Source organism: Crinia signifera, chromosome 3, assembly GCF_055691185.1.
Source record: "Crinia signifera chromosome 3, ASM5569118v1, whole genome shotgun sequence".
Lineage (NCBI taxonomy): Eukaryota > Metazoa > Chordata > Amphibia > Anura > Myobatrachidae > Crinia > Crinia signifera.
In genome coordinates, this window is record NC_139219.1 from 224,411,041 (window position 1) to 224,430,816 (window position 19,776).

General features: G+C 44.8%; 1 protein-coding gene across 1 annotated transcript in view; it reads left to right on the forward strand.

Moving 5' to 3' along the window:
- Positions 1-3,962: 3,962 nt before the first annotated feature.
- Positions 3,963-19,776, forward strand: part of TPRG1 (tumor protein p63 regulated 1) — a 97,471-nt gene continuing 81,657 nt past the window's right edge. Inside the window, exons 1-2 of the mRNA XM_083177535.1 lie at positions 3,963-4,118; positions 6,902-7,093. Coding sequence (XP_083033661.1) covers positions 6,911-7,093 — 183 coding nt within the window. The 5' untranslated portion in view covers positions 3,963-4,118; positions 6,902-6,910. The remainder of the gene's footprint in view (positions 4,119-6,901; positions 7,094-19,776) is intronic.

The window sequence follows — 19,776 nt, forward strand, 5'->3', positions numbered from 1 at the left end:
ACCTGGGCACACCTTATACATCCTCATTCCCGGCACATACAGTATACCCCCATACCCACAGTCACCGACCAGCATTACACCTCATGTATACACACCTGGGCACACCTTATACATCCTCATGCCCGGCACATATACCCCCAAACCCACAGTCACCACCCAGCATTACACCTCATACATACACACCTGGGCACACCTTATACATCCTCATACCTGGCACACATACCCCCATACCCACAGTCACCTCCCAGCATTACACCACATACATACACACCTGGGCACACCTTATACATCCTCATACCTGGCACATATACCCCCCCATACCCACAGTCACCACCCAGCATTACACCTCATACATACACACCTGGGCACACCTTATACATCCTCATACCTGGCACATATACCCCCCATACCCACAGTCACCTCCCAGCATTACACCACATACATACACACCTGGGCACACCTTATACATCCTCATACCTGGCACATATACCCCCCATACCCACAGTCACCACCCAGCATTACACCTTATACATCCTCATACCTGGCACATATACCCCCCATACCCAGTCACCACCCAGCATTACACCTCATACATACACACCTGGGCGCACCTTATACATCCTCATACCTGGCACATATACCCCCCATACCCACAGTCACCACCCAGCATTAAACCTCATATATACACACCAGGGCACACCTTATACACCCTCATGCCTGGCATATATACCCCCATACTCACAGTCACCTCCCACCAAAAATAAAAACCAGGCTTAGTGGGTGGGAGAGAGAGGTTGTAGACTGTTATACTTACCGCTGGTCGCTGCTCCCGGCTCCCGCTGTCACTCACAGTCCCGCTGCCACGCACAGTTGCTGCTCCTCTCTGTCCACGCTGCCATCCTACTCCGTGCGCTTCCCGGCTTCCGCTCACTCTGCTGCTGCTGCCGGATACCCACACAGCCCCGCGCGGTACCCGGCATGCTCAATGACACTAGGGCCCCGCCCCCGAGACATGACGCTCGCGCATGCGCAGTGCATTTTGGGGGGGGGGAATGGAACAAAAACCAGGAGGAACGGATGGACTTGTGGGAGAGCGGGAGGTGGAGTGAAAAATCGGGAGGCTCCCGCTAAATGCGGGAGGGTAGGCAAGTATGCATAATATATCACATGCAGCTTCAACCCATATTACACCCATTACATATACACAGCACCCCCCTCCCCCATATTACACCCTGTACAGTACACACAGCACATTGCACAAAACACTATAGTATACTGTACATCAGGGTTGCCTACTTTTGAAAAATCATTTCAGGGAGAAAAGTAAAAGGTAGGGGGCGGGCCTTGCGTCGCCAGGGGGCGAGCCTTGCGTCGCCAGGGGGCGGGCCTTGCGTCGCCAGGGGGCGGGCCTTGCGTCGCCAGGGGACGGGCCTTGCAATATTTTGTTAAGCATGCAGCCAAATTTTTTTGTAGCACAGTGGATGGGCAGAAACCTGGCAGATTGGACAGGGCTGGGGCAGCGAGAAGCTGTACAGCACTTGCAGAATATGCCATCAATCTGCATGAATGAAATCAAGTGCTGTACAGCTTCTCGCTGCCCCAGCCCTGTCCAATCTGCCAGTTTTATGCCCATCCACTAAAATGATTTTAGTGGATGGGTAGAAGCCTGGCAGATTGGACAGGGCTGGGGCAGCGTGCTGTACAGCACTTGATTACATTTTTCTGTAGCACAGTATCAGATGGGTGGTAGCCTGGCAGATTGATGGCCGGGGCAGCAAGAGGCTGGACGGGTCATCACATGTTGCACTTGCACTGTGCACTTGGAAGGTGATGACCACTGAGGCAATGAATGAGGTAGGACAGGTGTAGGGGGAGGAGGGGGCCTTAGCAGTAAAATATGGAGAGAGAACAGGTCACAGATCATACTTATTGCTCGGACCAGTAACCTGTCTCCCGCAGCAGACGTTTTCTCCTGCAGCCATCGCTCCCCTGTCCTCTCTGCGGCTCTGTGTGGCTCAGCCGCATCTCTCCCTGGATGGCTACTGCGCATGTGCAAGATAACAGCGATGACGGCGCCAACGTGATGATGCTGCGTCATTGCGTTGGCGGCGTCATTGTGGTTATCTCGCGCATGCGCAGTAGACATTGTGGCAGGGGGACGCGATGCTCCGGGAGAAAGGGGGCTCTACCCGGGAGTCCGTGAGATTACCCACAATTCCGGGAGTCTCACGGACATTCCGGGAGAGTCGGCAACACTGCTGTACATGCAGATTCCCCCATATTACACATATTTACATATACACAGCACCCCCTCCCTCATATTACACCCTGCACAGAACACACGGCACATTGTACAAAACACCATAGTATATCACATGCAGCTTCCCCCCATATTACACCCATTTACATATACACAGCAGCACCCCCCCCCCCCCCATATTACACCCTGTGCACAAAGCATAATGTACACAACACCATAATACATTGCACACAGCTAATACATGCAGCACATTGCACACAACATATTAAATTATACATAGCAGCCCCATATTACACCCAGTACACATACATAATACATACCCTCCAACATCTGTAGGGCAAAAATCGTTACAAATCCGAAAAGGGGGCGTGGTCCATGACCTTTCCGAATGTGTACCGGGCATTTTTACATTTATATAAATACTATATCTATGAGAAATATGTGCAGGTTTTTGTAATTTATTTAACACAACTATTGCAGTGGAGTAAAAAGTAAATAAATATGGGCAGTGAGTGGGAAGGTAGATGGGATAAATATGGGGAATAATAGTGCAGCCGATAGTCTCAGTCTCTTGGAGCTGTTTAAGGGTACACTGGCGTCCCAGGCCCTTATGCTCAAGCTCCAAATTGATTGCATTGATTGCATACTTCCTCCCCCCAACACTTAAATTTTTGCCGGTACAGACCGCTAAAAAGCGGTACTGTACCGGCAGAATCGGTACAGTTGGAGGGTATGATAATACACCAGCCCCCATTTCCTCAGTGCACACAGCACTCTCCTGGCTGTGTTGTTGCTCATGTCAGGGACTTGCAGGGAACCAGCCATGTGGTGAGGGAGGGAGGCGGAGAGGCAGGAAGAGCTGGTCTGTGTAACACGGAGCTGAGTGTGGGGGCGGGCCCAGCCTCAGGGAAGCCCCGACTGCAGTGCCAGATGACCTGATGCACAGACTTCCGGTCTGTATGCACAGGAGCTGGTCACCGCTACCCATAACACTGCGGTGGCCGGCTGTGACTCCCCCCCACAGGCCCCACCCCCCGCCAGTACGGACGCGCGCATGCGCAGTCCGAATTTCCAGAAAATAATCCCAGAAACCGGGAGGTATGAGGGGCTTTGCGGGGCAGCGGGAGGGTCAAGCAAAAAGCGGGACCCTCCCGCTGAATGCGGGAGGGTTGGCAAGTATGTAATTAGCTCACTTGTGATTCTGTGAGGAGACCTGCAAAACATGCACTGTTGGTAGCTCTCGAGGACTAGGGTTGGCTACCCCAGGTGTATGGGGTATTAACACAAGCACCGTCACCAATGGCCACACTTTCCTTATTTGGTTGTGTAATGAAATAGTAAATGTGCTTCACCTACAATAAAAAAAATGTAATGACTGTATTATTATTTTAATAATATTGCTAGATATTTGCACAAAGAAATCAGTCTTATTTAAATATTTTTATTTTGCAATTGACGAATTATACAATTATACGAAGTCAAGAAGTACTGGAGCATTACGAAGAAAAATTGCATTGTATAATATATAGTATATATAAAGAATAGTATAGTATAAAGAAATCAGTCTTATGCACAGTATGCCCAGTCTTAATGACTACTATGAGTAATGGCCTGTAGAAGGAGAACAGCAACACACAGATAAGGAAAACTAGCTCTTCCACTTTAATAGCAGCAGCAGACCTGCAGCCACTTCCTATTTGCACATTCTTGTAACGAGTGATCACAAGGTTTGGTGGGTGTTGTACAGTAACTGCTTTGCCTTGTGCAGCAGCTCTCAGACAGTAACTAAGTTCAAGCAGAGGGAAGTTACAGCTGGAGATCGCCTACATTCCCCCAATTCCCAACATACAACATTCTGGTAAGTCTGAATATCAGCTGCTATGTGTGGGGGAGTCTCCTTTCTATCTGGAGTGAACATGTTATGTGTAGTAGTACATTGGGGAAGCAGACTTCAGTGTGTCTGGCAGGAAGTGTGCGATTGTGTCGTCTGTAGATAAAGCAAAGGAGCATTACACGTGTATCTGTAGTGCACCTATTTGTTAGTAGTTTTACCAGTATGCCGTATTATGGGCAGAAAGAAAACAAAACTAAAAACAACTATTCTAACTTCGTTTCCATGAGAATGATTTGATAAGCCCCACCCTTCTCTGTTTCATCACAACACTGGTGTTCAGTGACAGCAATTCATGACTAAACTTCCGATATACTTGTCCCATATGACTATGGCAATATCAATAGATCAAAAAAAAAAATGTGTGTCATAAGCAGGTCTATTTATCAGTCATGCAGTATATAATAATGGGAGGGAGGATCCTTTGGAGTTGTCTTTTTTTTTTAAGTGTTAAGCCCTATACACTTTTAATGAACTCTTAAGGCCCCATACAATTGTCCGAATTGGGCCCGATTTCACCCGATTCCGACGGATCAGGCTCAAATTGGATGTGTCTGGCATCTAATCCAATGCGCTGTTCCGTGTGTATCAGATCGGTCCCGGAGATCATATGTGCTGCTTGTATGATCTCTGGGTCGGAACCTTTCCTCGGCGGCAGGGCTCAGGGATCGCATTCCATACATCGCTTGCAGAAGTGCCACATGCAATCCAGATGATCGGGAGGGTCCCGTGCGGCTGGAGGGGGATTGTATGCGACATCTCCAAGGGGAGAAGTTGCATATTGTATGGACACCCTAAGGTATGGCCCCAGCTTGCATATTTCCCATAGCTGGTTCTACCACTTGCCTATATACAATGAATTAATTAAATAATGTTCTTCATTTAGAGAGGTTTTTATAAAAATCTCAGAGCGAGATAATATTGTGAGAGATAAAGTATCAGCCAATCAGGTCTTATATTGGCTGACTGATTTTTACTTTGTCTCTCAAAATTCTATCTTTTCTCAAAGCTTTTACAAATACCCCTCTTAATGCCCTTAAATACCACATGATACTCCCAACCAGATGCTTGCATAGAGAGGCAGGTGTCAGCAACATCTTACTGTGGCTTTGAATCCACCATGATGTCACAGTGCCGCACCACACTTCCAGCCTGACACAGAGGAGCAGATACAGCCCCAACCTTCTTATTTATCTGGGTGTGGTATAGGGTTCCAACAGTCAGGAGCCCGACAGTCATTAGCCTGATGTCGGGATCCCGACAGTCTTTAGGCCGACGTTGGAATCCCGACTGGCCGAACTCAGACAGCATGGTGAGTGCAACAAAGCCCCCTGCGGGCTCGCTGCGCTTGCCGCGCTGCGGGCGCGGTGGCTTGCTACGCTCGCCACCTATTCTATTCTCCCTCTATGGAGGTCATGGACCCCCATGAGGGAGAATAGTGGTCGTCGTGAACCAGTCTGTGTTTTAACAGTCGGGATCCCGACGTCGGGTAAATGACTGTCGGGAACCCGTCCGGCACCCATTTATCTATGTACAGTTTTTTATATAGCACAGCAGATTCCATTGCGCTTTAGAATTGTAGACCGTGATAATTAGAACACACTGCGTAACAACAGACAGACTTGGAGGTAAGTGGGCCCTGCTGCAAGCTTACAGTCTATAGCAGGGGTGCATGTTTTCCAGGCAACCTGTGGATCTATAGTAGGAATGAATGCAGCAGGTTTGAAAATGTGACCTTTAGTATTGACTACAGCTGTGCACCAGCTAGGTGATCTGGAAAACATGGACCGTTGGTAGATCTCGAGGACCGATTTGGCCACCCCTGGTCTATAGGGACATAGGAGGGAAACACAAGGACAGGCACCAGTAATAGCATAGCAGTCCCACCAAGTTGCAATTCAGAATGGAAACTATATAATACATAAGTGCCTCTGAGGGTTATTTTGGCGGTACCTAAACTGCTGTGCTTAATGATATGTAAAATACAGATAGAACCAGGTAGGACAGGCACTGTGGTCAGTGCAGGCCGGAGCGGGCAGGCACTGCAGTCAGTGCAGGCCGGGGCCGACGCACAGCACATGCACTCCTGTACATAAAATGGTTGCTGCAATACAGACACACACACACTCACACACAAATCTCTGCTGGGGTTGCTGGGCCTGATGATCTGCTTCTTCCCTCCCTGCCTGATCCAATTACCAGGAAGCAAAATCTAGAGGCCAGTAAGTAATACATGTGGTAAGAGTGGGTGTGGTATATTTCACCGATAGTCGGGATTCCGACAGTCATTACTCAGACGTCGGAATCCCGACTGAGCGGTATGGAGAGCACAATGAAGCCCCTTGCCTCGCTGTGGGCACGGTGGCGAGCTGTGCTCACCACCTAGTTTGTTCTCCCTCTATGGGGGTCGTGGACCCCCACGAGGGAGCAGTCGGGATTCCGACGTCGGAGTAATGACTGTCGGAATCCCGACTGTCGGGGAGCTGTCCGGCACCTGTAAGAGTATGGCAAATCAATACAATGGAATTATCTCATTGTCCACTTTCAGATGATGATCTATCCACATTGTGGTATAGTGAAATGCGGTTGTATTCCTGTACCACTGATTACATGTCTTACTTCCCCATAAGATGTGCTTGAGTAATAAATAACAATTTGTGCAGCAATCAGTTTTACACTTTGCATCATTGTATAAAACACATTGGGTTCCAAGGACTATACTTCCTTACACTTCTTTTGACATATTCTAGGTTTCCGCCATGGCACAGTCTGGTCCAGGGGGAGAATTTCGTCCAGTGGAGCTGGGTGCAAACGATTCTTCACATTCAGAAGCTGAGCAGGGCGTAGGGGAGAAAGGAGGACGGCAGGAAAAGGGGCAGCCGCAGAATTCCGAATCTTCTTCTAAGCAACAATATCTCCAGCGGAAGTTCTTTGTTGCCAGGGTAAAACTGATCTGTCAAATATATCACACTCGCTGAGGCATTCGCATGGGCAGGGGAGGAAGGGGGGCAGCATCAGGGTTTTATGAAAACGCTGGGCGCTCCCCTGGCGTTGGCAATGTGACATTGCCTGCTCAGGGGGGTGGCTGATGACATCAGTGCACGCCCTGTATTTAGCAATCAGCGTCGGAAATAAAGTCAGAATGATTTATCTTCCCTTCGTCATGCTACAGAGGGGATGCATGGGGGGGGGGGGGGGTTCAGCAGGGTGGCGGGGTGGTGCTGGCCTGTTTGCTAGGCTGTTAGAATATGCGGCCTAGCGAACGGGTCTGAATCAGGCCCTATGTGCGCTGCAGGTGAGGCAGATGTAATGTGTGCTGAGATAATTAGATTTGGGTGAGATATGTTCCAACTCAAATTTAATTTGCAGTGTAAAAATAAAGCAGCCAGTATTTACTCTGCACAGAAACAATGTACTGAACAACCCACCCAGGTCTAATGGGACCTACAAACATAGCGATTAAGGAGTATTTTCTAAGCGATCTCATTAGATCATCGCTCAGTGTGTATGGGCATAGTGATGGTCCTGACAGATCGCTCAGCGCACATCGCTGTGCAGCGATATGTGCTGAGCACACTGAGCGATCTAGCATCACTCTCATCGCTACACGTGTAGGCCCCTTTACTCTCTCTGCACATGTTACATCTGCCCCACCTGCAGTGCACATGGTGTTGTCCATTTGCGAACAAAGTGTGTAGTTCAGGTCTGAATTATGCCCATAGTGTGTGTAAGCTAGGCCTATTTTTGTTTTTCATTCACTAATCAAACTTATTTGTGCAATACTGTATGTGTCAGCTTTTGTACATTTCTAAATATATCTGGGTTATCTTTTGCTACACAGCTAGTATTAGAACAATAGATAGCTGAATCAAGAACAGTGATATCCTGGTTAAAGGTATCGTCAAGATTCTTCACATGATAAGGCTGTGTGTCCTGCTGTGCTACAAGTTTGTGCAGCAGGGTGGGTATACTAATTACGCTTATACAGTACATGTGTGTCCTTTTATGACACTGCTGGAGGATTGATGCTTTACTGCTTAGCATGAAAGAAACAGTACTCTGCTTGTATAGCAGAGTGAACTCCAAGTGTCAGTCACAAGACCTTTCCCTGCATCCAGTTTACATCTTTCATGCCTTTTCCAGAGACGTTTGTCAGGACAACATTAGCTACAGAGTGACATTGGCGGGTTTGAAGAAATCAGCAATGAAAGGTTATATTTGCACAAGAGGCTACAAAATGATGCTACCCATAGCTGCTATTCAGGAGTATGTTAGACACCTTCTAAATCAAATATAGATACGGGGGAAAAAAAGGGAAAACAGCATAGGGGAATATAGACCACATCAGGGGGCTTAAACATATAATAAAAATGGAGTTTAATTATTAAAGCAATGTAATATTTTATAGAATAATCAATGATACTCAAGTATAATTACATGTAATAAATAGACCTGATCGTAGTACAAATTTCTTCTCAAAATGGGCAAAACCATGTGCACTGCAGGTGGGGCAGAGATAACCTGTATAGAGAGAGTTAGATATGGGTGAGTTATTTTGTTTCTGTGCAGGGTAAATACTGGCTGCATTTTTTTTACACTGTAATTTAGATTTCAGTTTCAACACACCCCACCCAAATCTAACTCTCTCTGCACATGTTACATCTGCCCCACCTGCAGCGTGCATGGTTTTGCCCATTTTGAGAACAAATTTGTACTGCAATCAGATCTGAATAAGGGCCAATGTCTAAATCTCATAGTTAGCTATATAGAGCCCATAGCCTCGTCTACTAGAGGGGATTAGGTAGACACATTGGGCATGATTCAGAGATGGGCAAAATGATATAACACAGAGCGCATGATCGTGGGTACACACGATAGATGGTATGCCGATACATTAATAATGTGAACCAGCCTCAGTGTTTGTCTACATCTTTGCATTTTCATTTGCATTGTGTTCCAGACAGAATGTACTTTGAGGGAAATGTCAACTAAAATACTGCAGGCATAGGTTTTTGCCTGTGCTCCATTGATTATTGCTTTATGATTAATTGATGATTAGACCTGCAGCATTGCTACTGTATGTGGTTTTCCTCTACTTCTTGTTTAGAATGTACGGCTGGGAATGTTCTGAAAGCACTTAAAAGAGCCATTAATGTTTACATTATTATTATTTATCTTTATTCACATAGTGGCAACCTTTTCCAAAGCACTGTAAAGGATGTGTGTTCATGCTTCTCAGTCAGTTCCTGCCTCAGTGTTGCCTGCAATTCAAGTACTGCACACAAATGCATAGTCACAATGATCAATTTGGTTAGAAGCCATTAACCTAATCATGGTTTTGATTGTGCTTCTATATATCATACCTCCCAACTTTCATTGGTGGTTTAGCGATACCAGCTGCGCACCCAAAATGTTGGGGGTGTGGCCGTTTTTCTGCTAATGCCCCTTTTTATTTAATGAGAAATAACTTAAATATATTAATATAGTTGATGAGGTTGAAAATAGACATTGTATTTGATCTCCTATGGTGTAAATGACCCGGATGAGGTTACTACCTATCTGAAATATAAACCAAAATCCCTGATGTCCCAAAAGGGTTGACCAATTCATTTCTGAGTCCACTATAGTACATAGTAATTAATGATTATAATGTGGATACTTTTTTTTTTGCAAAAAACTTGAACGTAATAATTGAGTCCACATCACAACCTTCTCTGGCAGAGTATTCCATATCTTAACTGCCCTTATTGTAAAGAAACCCTTCCCTAGGTGAAAAACTTCCTGTCCTCTAACCTTAGAGGGTGACTGTGTGTCCTGTGTACAGTCCTGTTAGTAAACAGATCACCTGATAGTTCTCTGTATTGACCCTTTTATGTATTTGTATATATTAATCATATCTCCTCTTAGATGCTCATTTTTAAACATACCAAACCAGGCTAGCCTTTCATCATAACCCAATGACTCTAAACCCTTAATCAATTTTGTTGTTCTTCTCTGAACCTTTTTAAATTCCAAGATGTCTTTTTTTTATGGACTGGTGCCCAGAACTGTACACTGTATTCCATATGAGGCTGTACCAATTATTTTTACAGTTCAGTGATTACACTGTCATACCTAGCCTCTATGCCCCTTTTTATGCATGCTAATACAGTACCTTATTGGCCTTGGCTGCTACTCCTTAACATAGAGCACTGCAGCTAAGTCTACTGTCGATGAGTACCTAGAAATGCTTTTCCATTAACAATTTCCCTATATTTTCCTCATTTAAATTACAGATTGCCTACTTGTTTCAAGACCAAAATGCATAACCTTACATTTATGAATAAACATCATCTTGCATTTTGCTGCCCATTCCTCCAGTTTATTTAAGTCACTCTGTAGAGAGGCCACATCCTGATCTGATTTTATTACCTTACATAGTTCAAACATACAGATAATAAATCATAATATGTCCCTTAAGGTGGGGTAGAGGAGGTATTTGTGCTATTTTTCATGCATATGAATGATCAGTAGATGGCAGTATTCAATTAGACATCCAGTATCATGCAGAAAAAGAGTAAGATGTTTTCTATTGGACGATTAATAAAACAATAGAGCGTACCCCACTCACATAAAGTAGCAAGAGGGATGTGCTTATAAAGGTGTCTTTAGTGGTCAGTGTACCAAAACTCACACTGCACTACAGGGATAAATGCATATAAAGGTATCTTTAAATATACAGCCTGATGCGTACTCCACACTCACACGTTAAGGGTGATGTCATTTCCCATTAAGGTATCTTTACGTAATATGGTTCTGCGTACAAATCACTCACTTCTTTACAGGTGCAGGCACTCGCATCAAGATATCTTTACTTTTCTGGATCTTAAGTGATCGTAGGAACCAAACAGGGTGAAGAGATACTTCTATTTATTTATCTATTAAAAAGGCAACAGTAATAGTCCACAGAACATCAATAATCCAAATAAAAAACCAGCATACAAAAATATCCACAAGAAAACACACAAAAATAAACCAAAAAGCTTGAAAGAGTTTAAAAAAACATAAAAAGCAGAGCTTAAATATGTGAAGGCTACTTATACCTCTCAAGATGTCTTGATAAAGGTCCTTGTGACCGAAACATGTTCTTTAGGACTATTGCTATTGCCTTTTTGATAGATAAATAGAAGTATCTATTCACACTATTTGGTTCCTACGATCACTTAAGATCCAGAAAAGTAAAGATACATTGATGCGAGTGCCTGCACCTGTAGTGAGTGATTGATCATTCATATGCATGAAAAATATCAAGAGGATTGAAACTACCTCCTCTACCCCACCTTAAGGGACGTGTTATTATTTATTGTCTGTATGTTTAAACGGTACTTGTTTCCTAGCAGGGCGCCCACTAAGCTATTTGCTTAGTGGGCTATTCTGCGTAGTGAAATCGCATCGCACATCACATCGCATGGCTTTTTGTGCCTTGCGATGTGTGCGATGCGATCTCAGTAGTTAATTTAGTTAATTTATTCCCTGCACCCTGAGTGAAATCGCATCGCACATCGCTTGAGATGTGAGATGAGATGATGTGAGATGAGATGTGAGATGCGATCTCAGTAGTTCATATGGTAAAACACCTAAAACAGCACCACTCTCCCCGTCACCCCAAAGCGTGGCGAGCGGCGGCGGAACGCGTCCTCCGACCTTTTCATACCCCCACTATCCACGTCGGTGTGGAGTAGATTTTCTATAGTGTGGCGAGCGCAGCGATCCACTGAACCCGAAGCGTGGCGAGCGTACGCGGATTACTTTACATGTATTCAGTGTCCGCTCGCCACACTATATTTATTTATTTATTTACAGCTTCTTATATAGCGCAGCAGATTCCGTTGCACTTTACAATAGTAGACAGTGATAAGACAAACTGGGCAACAACAGACAGACTTGGAGGTAGGAGGGCCTTGCTGTAAGCTTACAATCTATCTATATAAATCTATATAAATTCAACTCCACGCCGGCGTGGATAGTGGGGGTATGAAAAGGTCGGAGGACGCGTTCTGCTGCGCTCGCCACGCTTCGGGGTGAAGTGAAGAGTGGTGGTGTTTTAGGTGTTTTACCAAATGAACTTACTGAGATCGCATATCTCACATCTCATCTCACATCTCATCTCACATCTCACACCACAAAAAAGGGCCATGCGATGCGATTTCACTCAGGGTGCAGTAAATAAATTAACTAAATTAACTATTGAGCGTACGTAGGAAATCTAGGTGCCCTGCTAGGAAACAAGTACTGTTTAAACATCTACTGTGTTGACCTGGTTTAAATTCCCACTTGCTTTTTCATAGAAGCGAATTACATTAGTGTAACATGACCTATGGCTCACAAATCCATGCTGGTTCCCACTAATAATCTTATTGCACACCAAGTACTCTTGAATGCTATCCTTTAATATACCCTAAAGAAATCTGTAATTTCCTGGGTTTGTTTTACTTCCATTTTTAAATAATGGCACTACATCTGCAATTCGCCAGACCCTTGGTACCAAGGCTGATGAAATTGAATCTCCGAAAATTACGTATAAAAGCCTGGCTATTTGTAAGCTCAACGTCATTATTGTAACATAGTTGATGAGGTTGAAAAAAAGACATTAGTCCATGTTCAACTTCTAAAATAATTATTTTACAATTTTCTATCGTTCGTGGTCAAGGTTCACAGTTCAAAATGTCAAAATGTTTGTTTTAGTTCAAATGTGCGTTGTATTAATTTTTACTGTGATTTATAGGAAAACAAGGGATGCACTTAGTTATACCTCAGTGTTGTCACATCACTGGTGTTTTTTAGAATCAGGTATGGACCCCCTAGGGCTAGCTATAAGTGCTGGTTAGTAAACAAAGCTAGATGGCCTTATTATGCTTGTCCTCATGTAGACCAGGCTGACAGGATTATGCAGCAGGTTAAACAGGAGAGATCAGGATAATAGGAGATAGCAATAGTTTGGAGGGGAATCTGGAACAGACTGTAAAGATAAACTCATGTCAGGTGCAGGTAGCACAGCTATGTTAGTAAAGAGTGGCAGTCTGCAGGTTATGTTGGAATTGAGTGCTGTATACAATAGAAGTCGGCTGCAGGTGATGTTGGAACTGAGGGTCTGATTCGGATTTGGGAATAAAGTAACAAAGAGCAAGTAGCTGTTCCCCCTGGGTAACAACATGCCTACTCTGCATGTGGGGCACATTTATTATGTACAGAGCATTTAAGATTTGAGAAGATTGTGTCCAAACTGTTATCAGAATTGCTGTGTAAACATAAGCATTTGTGAACTACATGCAAAAGCAGACAGTACTTACTCTGCATCATACTTGCCTACCCTCCGGGAAGCTGCAGGAGGCTCCAGATTTTGGGTAGTCCCCCATGGGATACGGTCATTGGGTCTACAGCAAGTTGGTCGACATGGTTCCAGGTCGACATGGTTCTAGGTCAACAGGTCATTAGGTCGACACAAGCATTGGGTTGACAGTTTCTAGGTCGACAGTCAAAAGGTCGACATGGGGTTTTTCACAGTTTTTTTAGCCGACATGTGCCAACAGGCGGTATTTCATTCCCTTCCATCCACTAGGGCATGGGTCTTCAAACTGATGGCCCTCCAGATGTTGTAAAACTACAAATCCCAGCATGCCTTGCCACAGTTTTAACACTCCCTTATAGCAAAACTGTGGCAAGGCATGCTGGGATTTGTAGTTTCACAACATCTGAAGGGCCGCAGTTTGAAGACCCATGCACTAGGGCATTGTGAGCGAAGCTGTGCACTGTAAACTGTGTCCATGTCGACACTGTTGACATTCGGGTAAAAAACCAGTGGAAAACCTCATGTTGACTTTTTGACTGTCGACCTAGACACTGTCGACCTAATGCTTGTTTCGACCTATTGACCTGTCAAACTTGTACCATGTCGACCTTTCCCCATGTCAACCCAATGGTGTCGACCTAATGACTGTCGACCAATTTGCTGTAGACCAAATGATCCCAACCCTCCCCCGCAGCCCAGGAAGAGTAGGTGGCTCTCCCTTGTATGTCACTCACTGGAAATCACAGGAGCCACTGGAAGATGGCAGGGCTAAATGGCCAAATCACATTTAGCTCCACCCCCTCACAGCAGACCTGCAAATAGCGGATTTTCATTATTTTGGGACGGGGCCTAATGAAAACCCCTTTTGGTGCTGTCAACTGATGTACCCTGCAGTTTCTCTTCTCCTGGCTTTTTTTCTGTAATAGGCATGTGGACCCCATTGTGTGACAACTGTGTATGAGTAGTGACCAGTAATGGTAAACTGGAAAAAGATATTTGATGTTGGTTTGTGGATAGGCGGCAGAATCAAGGTCGACCCCAAAAGGTTGATATGTGAAAACGGTCAACATGAAGTTGTCACTTTTTTGGTGTCAATTTCTACATCTGAACATATGGACTCCTAAGTAGTGCAGTGTTCCCACTTTGATTCCCTTCAGTTTGTTCCTCTGGCTGCTTTGAATCCGGTAGATAGAGTTGGTCCTGTATCTTTTGCTGATACAGCATTGTCAAGTCTGTCTCTAAAGGCCTCCATACACAATACAATTCACCAGCAATTTTGTCTCTTTTCTTGCGATTGCAGCGATCAATCGCAGGGAAAGAGTCCAAATTGCAGGTGAATGACAGCAGATCCAATGGGATGTGTGGTTCCGTGCTCATCGCATCGGAGCCTGCAAATCGCACTGGCTGCAACTTGATTTGTGAGAGTAACAAGCTTACAGTTGGCCTGTTATAAGTAAATGCTAAAGTCACTGCTCATTTTTACTCTATAATACTGTAATAAACATACCGTACCTCCCAACTGTCCTCCTTTCTGCAGGACAGTCTCCATTGGTTCTTTTCAGCTGTCCCACCACGGACCGCTTTGTCCCATGGTGGTGGGGAATTTGGGGTGCACCCTGTCAATATATGCTGTGCAGATGTGCACAGTGTCTATTCACAGGAGTGAGGGGGCAGGGGGCATGGGTAAAAACTGGGCATGTCTCCACAATGATGGAAACGGGAGTCTGTAACTTGCTCCTAGTGAAGTCATGACACTTTTGCTTAGGCCAAGCCCCCATTTGGGCACCCACACTGGAGTCCCTACTTCGGTGCTCACAATCCTTGTGGGCCATAAATAAAATGTTCTATACATACAATAGAATAGTGTCTACTCCAGGGGTTCCCAAACTTTTTAGAATCATGGCACCCCAGAGTATCAGAAAGTTTTTCACAGCACCCCAGTTATGTTGTAATGGTCAGGATTCACACAACTTGCCTATAAATAACTTAAATTTTATCATGGACCACCAATTTAGGGCACCCCTGCAAGTCTCCCAAGGCACCCCAGGGTGCCACGGCACACAGTTTGGGAACCACTGGTCTACTCTGTGTTGTTACCAAATGCTACATTCACATTTAATATTTAAATACAGGCACTGATACAAAAATAATGTATCAGTTAACTCCAAATAAACATAAGCAACATTGTTTTTCCCTTTTAAAATGAAAAGAGAATTTCTGAATATATTACAATTAAGTAAAGCAAATAGATGTCTGTCACTTATAGTCTGTCCAAAATAAATACAATCAACCATTTAGAGCAGATTCTGTTTGTTGTCATCATCAGTATGTATGTTACAGACTTCCTCCTGACATATGTGTTTGAATTTTTTGTCTAAATCTACCTAGGTAGCATTCACAGAACATAATTGCCTATCGCTATTCTGCCTATCTACATCTATGGAGACCTAGGGGGAGATGTGCTAGGCCTTAAAGAGTGATTAATGTGTAAGGATACAGGGGGGATGCTCTAACATTCAGGCCCCCTTACCGCCGCACATCACCGTCTACCGCTAACATAATTATTGCATATGCTCTAAAATATGCGATAATTATGGCAATGGACAGCTCTTGCGTTAAGAGCTGTCTTTTGTGGTGAGCCGGCAGGTCCTGGCGGCTCCCCCCTCCCTCCCTTAACCGGCTAATTTTGCTGCTGCTGCAGGGGGGTTGGGCTCTCCTCCTCCCTGCACCCGGAAGATGATTTTCAGTGCAGGGAGGAGGAGGTCACAGGTCCGGGCAGCACAGCACGGTGCTGCCCAGACACAGGTGAGGGGGGGGTCAGTGCGAGTGGTTGGTGCGGGTCGGCGTGGGTCCTGTTAAGAAGCCCATAGGCTTCTATGTGGTATCGCCAGCTTTTGCCCGCCGTGCAGGTTTTGCTGCATATCAAAATGCGGTAAAAACCCTGATAACAGGGTTTTTACTGCATTTCTGTTTTACAGAATCTCCCCCAAAGTATCAGGCAATCATCTCTTGTTGTATTACAGGCTGTGTTTTGAAAAATTAGTTTAGGAGCTGATTGGTTGATACTTTGAGGCCCATTTATCAATGAGTTTTAGGTATTTAAAACTTGTTGCGGTACTTGTGTATTATCACGGCACCCACTAAGCAAATAGCTTAGTGGGCTATTCTGCGTAGGAAAAGCGCATTGCATCGCATCATGTATCGTCTATAGTGCTGTGCGATGCATTGCGATATCCATGTTAACTTCACAGGAGTGGTTATACAAGGAAATATCGCATAGGATCGTATGGCACCAAATGCGATGTGATGCAATATTTCATTGTACAAACACCCATGCCATGAGATGTGATGGGTGCTTAGTATGACATGTGATGCAAGCACCTCTGCTATTGTTTTGCGTCACCCCCAGTATCCAAGTGAGCCCGAAGTGTGGCGAGCGGACGCCTAACACGTCCTCCCGACCTTTTCATACCCCCACTATCCACGTCGGCGTGGAGTTGATTTTATATAGTGTGGTGAGCGGACGCAGAATACATGTAAAGTAATCCGTGTCCACTCGCTGCGCTCAACACGCTTTGGGCTCGCCACACTATATAATATCAACTCCACGCCGACGTGGATAGTCGGGGTATGAAAAGGCCGGGAGGGCACGTTACACATAAAACACTACAGAAACCCTATTAAGTACTGAAATGCATCGATGCGATTTCACTACGGTGCCGTACGTATGTTAAGTGGGCGCCGTGATAATACACAAGTACCCCTGTTGCATATTATTATTATTATTATTGTTGTTAACAGTTTCTTATATAGCGCATACATATTTTGCAGGGCTTTACAGAGAATATTTTGAACATTCACATCAGTCCCTGCCCCAGTGGAGCTTACAATCTATATTCCCTACCACATGTACACAGACATTCTAGGGTTAATTTTGTTAGGAGCCAATTAACCTACCAGTATATTTCTGGAATGTGGGAGGAAACCGGAGTACCCGGAGGAAACCCACTCAAGTACGGGGAGAATATACAAACTCAACACAGTTAGGGCCATGGTGGGAATCGAACCCATGACCTCAGTGCTGTGAGGCAGTAATGCTAACCATTACCCCATCCGTACTGCCCTTAACTGTAATTAACTGTAATTAACTGTAATTTTTTAAATTATATTTAGGAGAAGATCGACTGGAGCACCATTTATCATATGCAACAAGTTTTAAACAGTGTTCCCCATTATATCTCCACTGCCACTCCCCAAACTTAGTAAATGTGATCCTAAATCTTAAATACATTTGTGCACTTACATATATCATGCATGTTTGCAACAGTACATCAGCGATTAAGGATCATACACACTGGGCGTTTTTGCCGAGCGTGTATGGATAACGATTTTGGGGAATATCACTGGGCTGAAAAATGCTCCGTGCATACACACTGAGAGTAATACCGGCAGATAAGCGGCCGGGGCAGCAATGATACGGGAGCACGCACCACCACTCAACGCAGATCCGTAGACACTGGGCGGTATTCAATGAGGCTGATTCGCCAGGTTTTTATGGTGATTTTGTGCTGTAAGGCGAATTTCTGACTAAAACGGTGAATCACCCTATTCAATGACCAGATGGCGAATACATTTCAAGGTTTTTTTCGCCATGATTCACCGAGTAGCAATCGCTATCTTTTTATGCTCTCCTGCTCTTCCATTGATAATAGGTGTCCCCCAACATTTTATTCTTGGCCCTCTTCTTCTCTATCTCTACATGTCCTCCCTGGGTGAGCTTATTTGCTCACTTAACTTCCACTACCACCTCTATGCTGATAATACTAAAATCTACCGATCCTCTCCTGATCTCTCTCCCTCTATCCTCACTCATATCTCCAACTGTCTCTCTGCTGTCTACTCTTGGATGACCCAGCACTTTTTTAGACTTAAAATATTAAAGACTAAGCTGACCTCTTCCCACCCTCCTGCATAAAACCTGACAATCTCTCAACCTAACCTGTCTAAGCTCACTTCTTCGCCTTCTGTGTCACCCCAGTCTGTCTAACCCTCCCCTTTAGAATGTAAGCTCTCACGAGCAGGGCCCTCTCTCCTTATGTGCCTTTCTTAGAATATATAAACCTTTGCCACCCTGATAATTGCTTCAGTGTCCTGTCCCCTGGTGCACCTATCCATATTAACCATGTACTTGTCCGAAACTGTCTTGTACTGTAATTTGTTATGTGTTTTTGATTATAACTATGCTCTGTAAAGCGCTGCGGAATCTGTGTGCGCTATATAAGAAACTGTTAATAAATAATAAATAAATGGTGAAGTGGAAGGTGAACTTTTAAAATAAAGTGGTTTGTTTTTTACAATTGGTGTAAAAAAATCTGGAATTTCATTCTGAGGAGGGGCATGCTATTTTTATTCATGTGGTGTAAGCACATGAATATATATTTAATTTTAAAAAATATATATATTTTTTTTTTACACAGACCAGCCAGCAGGGGGCCGGAGCCGAGCCGCTCATTAGATATTCATATATTCACTTCACCCGATCATTACATATTCATGATCGGGTGTAGTGAATATACCCGGTCCCATGCTGGCACCCCCGGGGGCAGCCTGTGCTGCCTGGCTCCCGGGGAGCCCACCTCCCCCCCACATACGTTCTGGGGCAGGCAGGGAGACTTCCATCTCCCTGCCTGCCACCGTCCTCAGGCTCCCTGCGGCGTTCGTCGCAGGAGCTCATATTCGCCGGTCAGGGGCAGCGAGCCCCTGACTCGTTGAATACCGGAGCCGGCGAGGCTCCGGAACGCGGCGACCAGTGGCGAATGTGCAGTGAATCCTAAACAGGATTCGATGCACATCACCGGTATTCACATTGAATACCGCCCACTGTGCGACTTTCAAGCTGAAAGCCACTTAAACTAGTAAACTAAGCAGATTTCAGCTAAAAGTAGCCCAGTGTGTATGGGCTCTTAGATCAGGGATGGGGAACGTTTGGCCATCCAGCTGTTGTTGAACTACACATCCCAACATGCCCTGCTTCAGTTTTGCTATTTGGCCATGCTAAAACTGTTACAGGGCATGCTGGTATGTGTAGTTCAACAACAACTGGAGGACCAAAGGTTCCCCATCCCTGCCTTACAAACACCCACCCAATGGCAACATGCAAATGAATTAAGAATGTTGTCTACTATGTTACTTACTGTATGATTTCTATGTTTGTTTAAAGGCAATTACTGTTGTAATACTTGACATAAGTGACATGTCACATTTATTTATTAAGAGTTTCTTATATAGCGCACACAT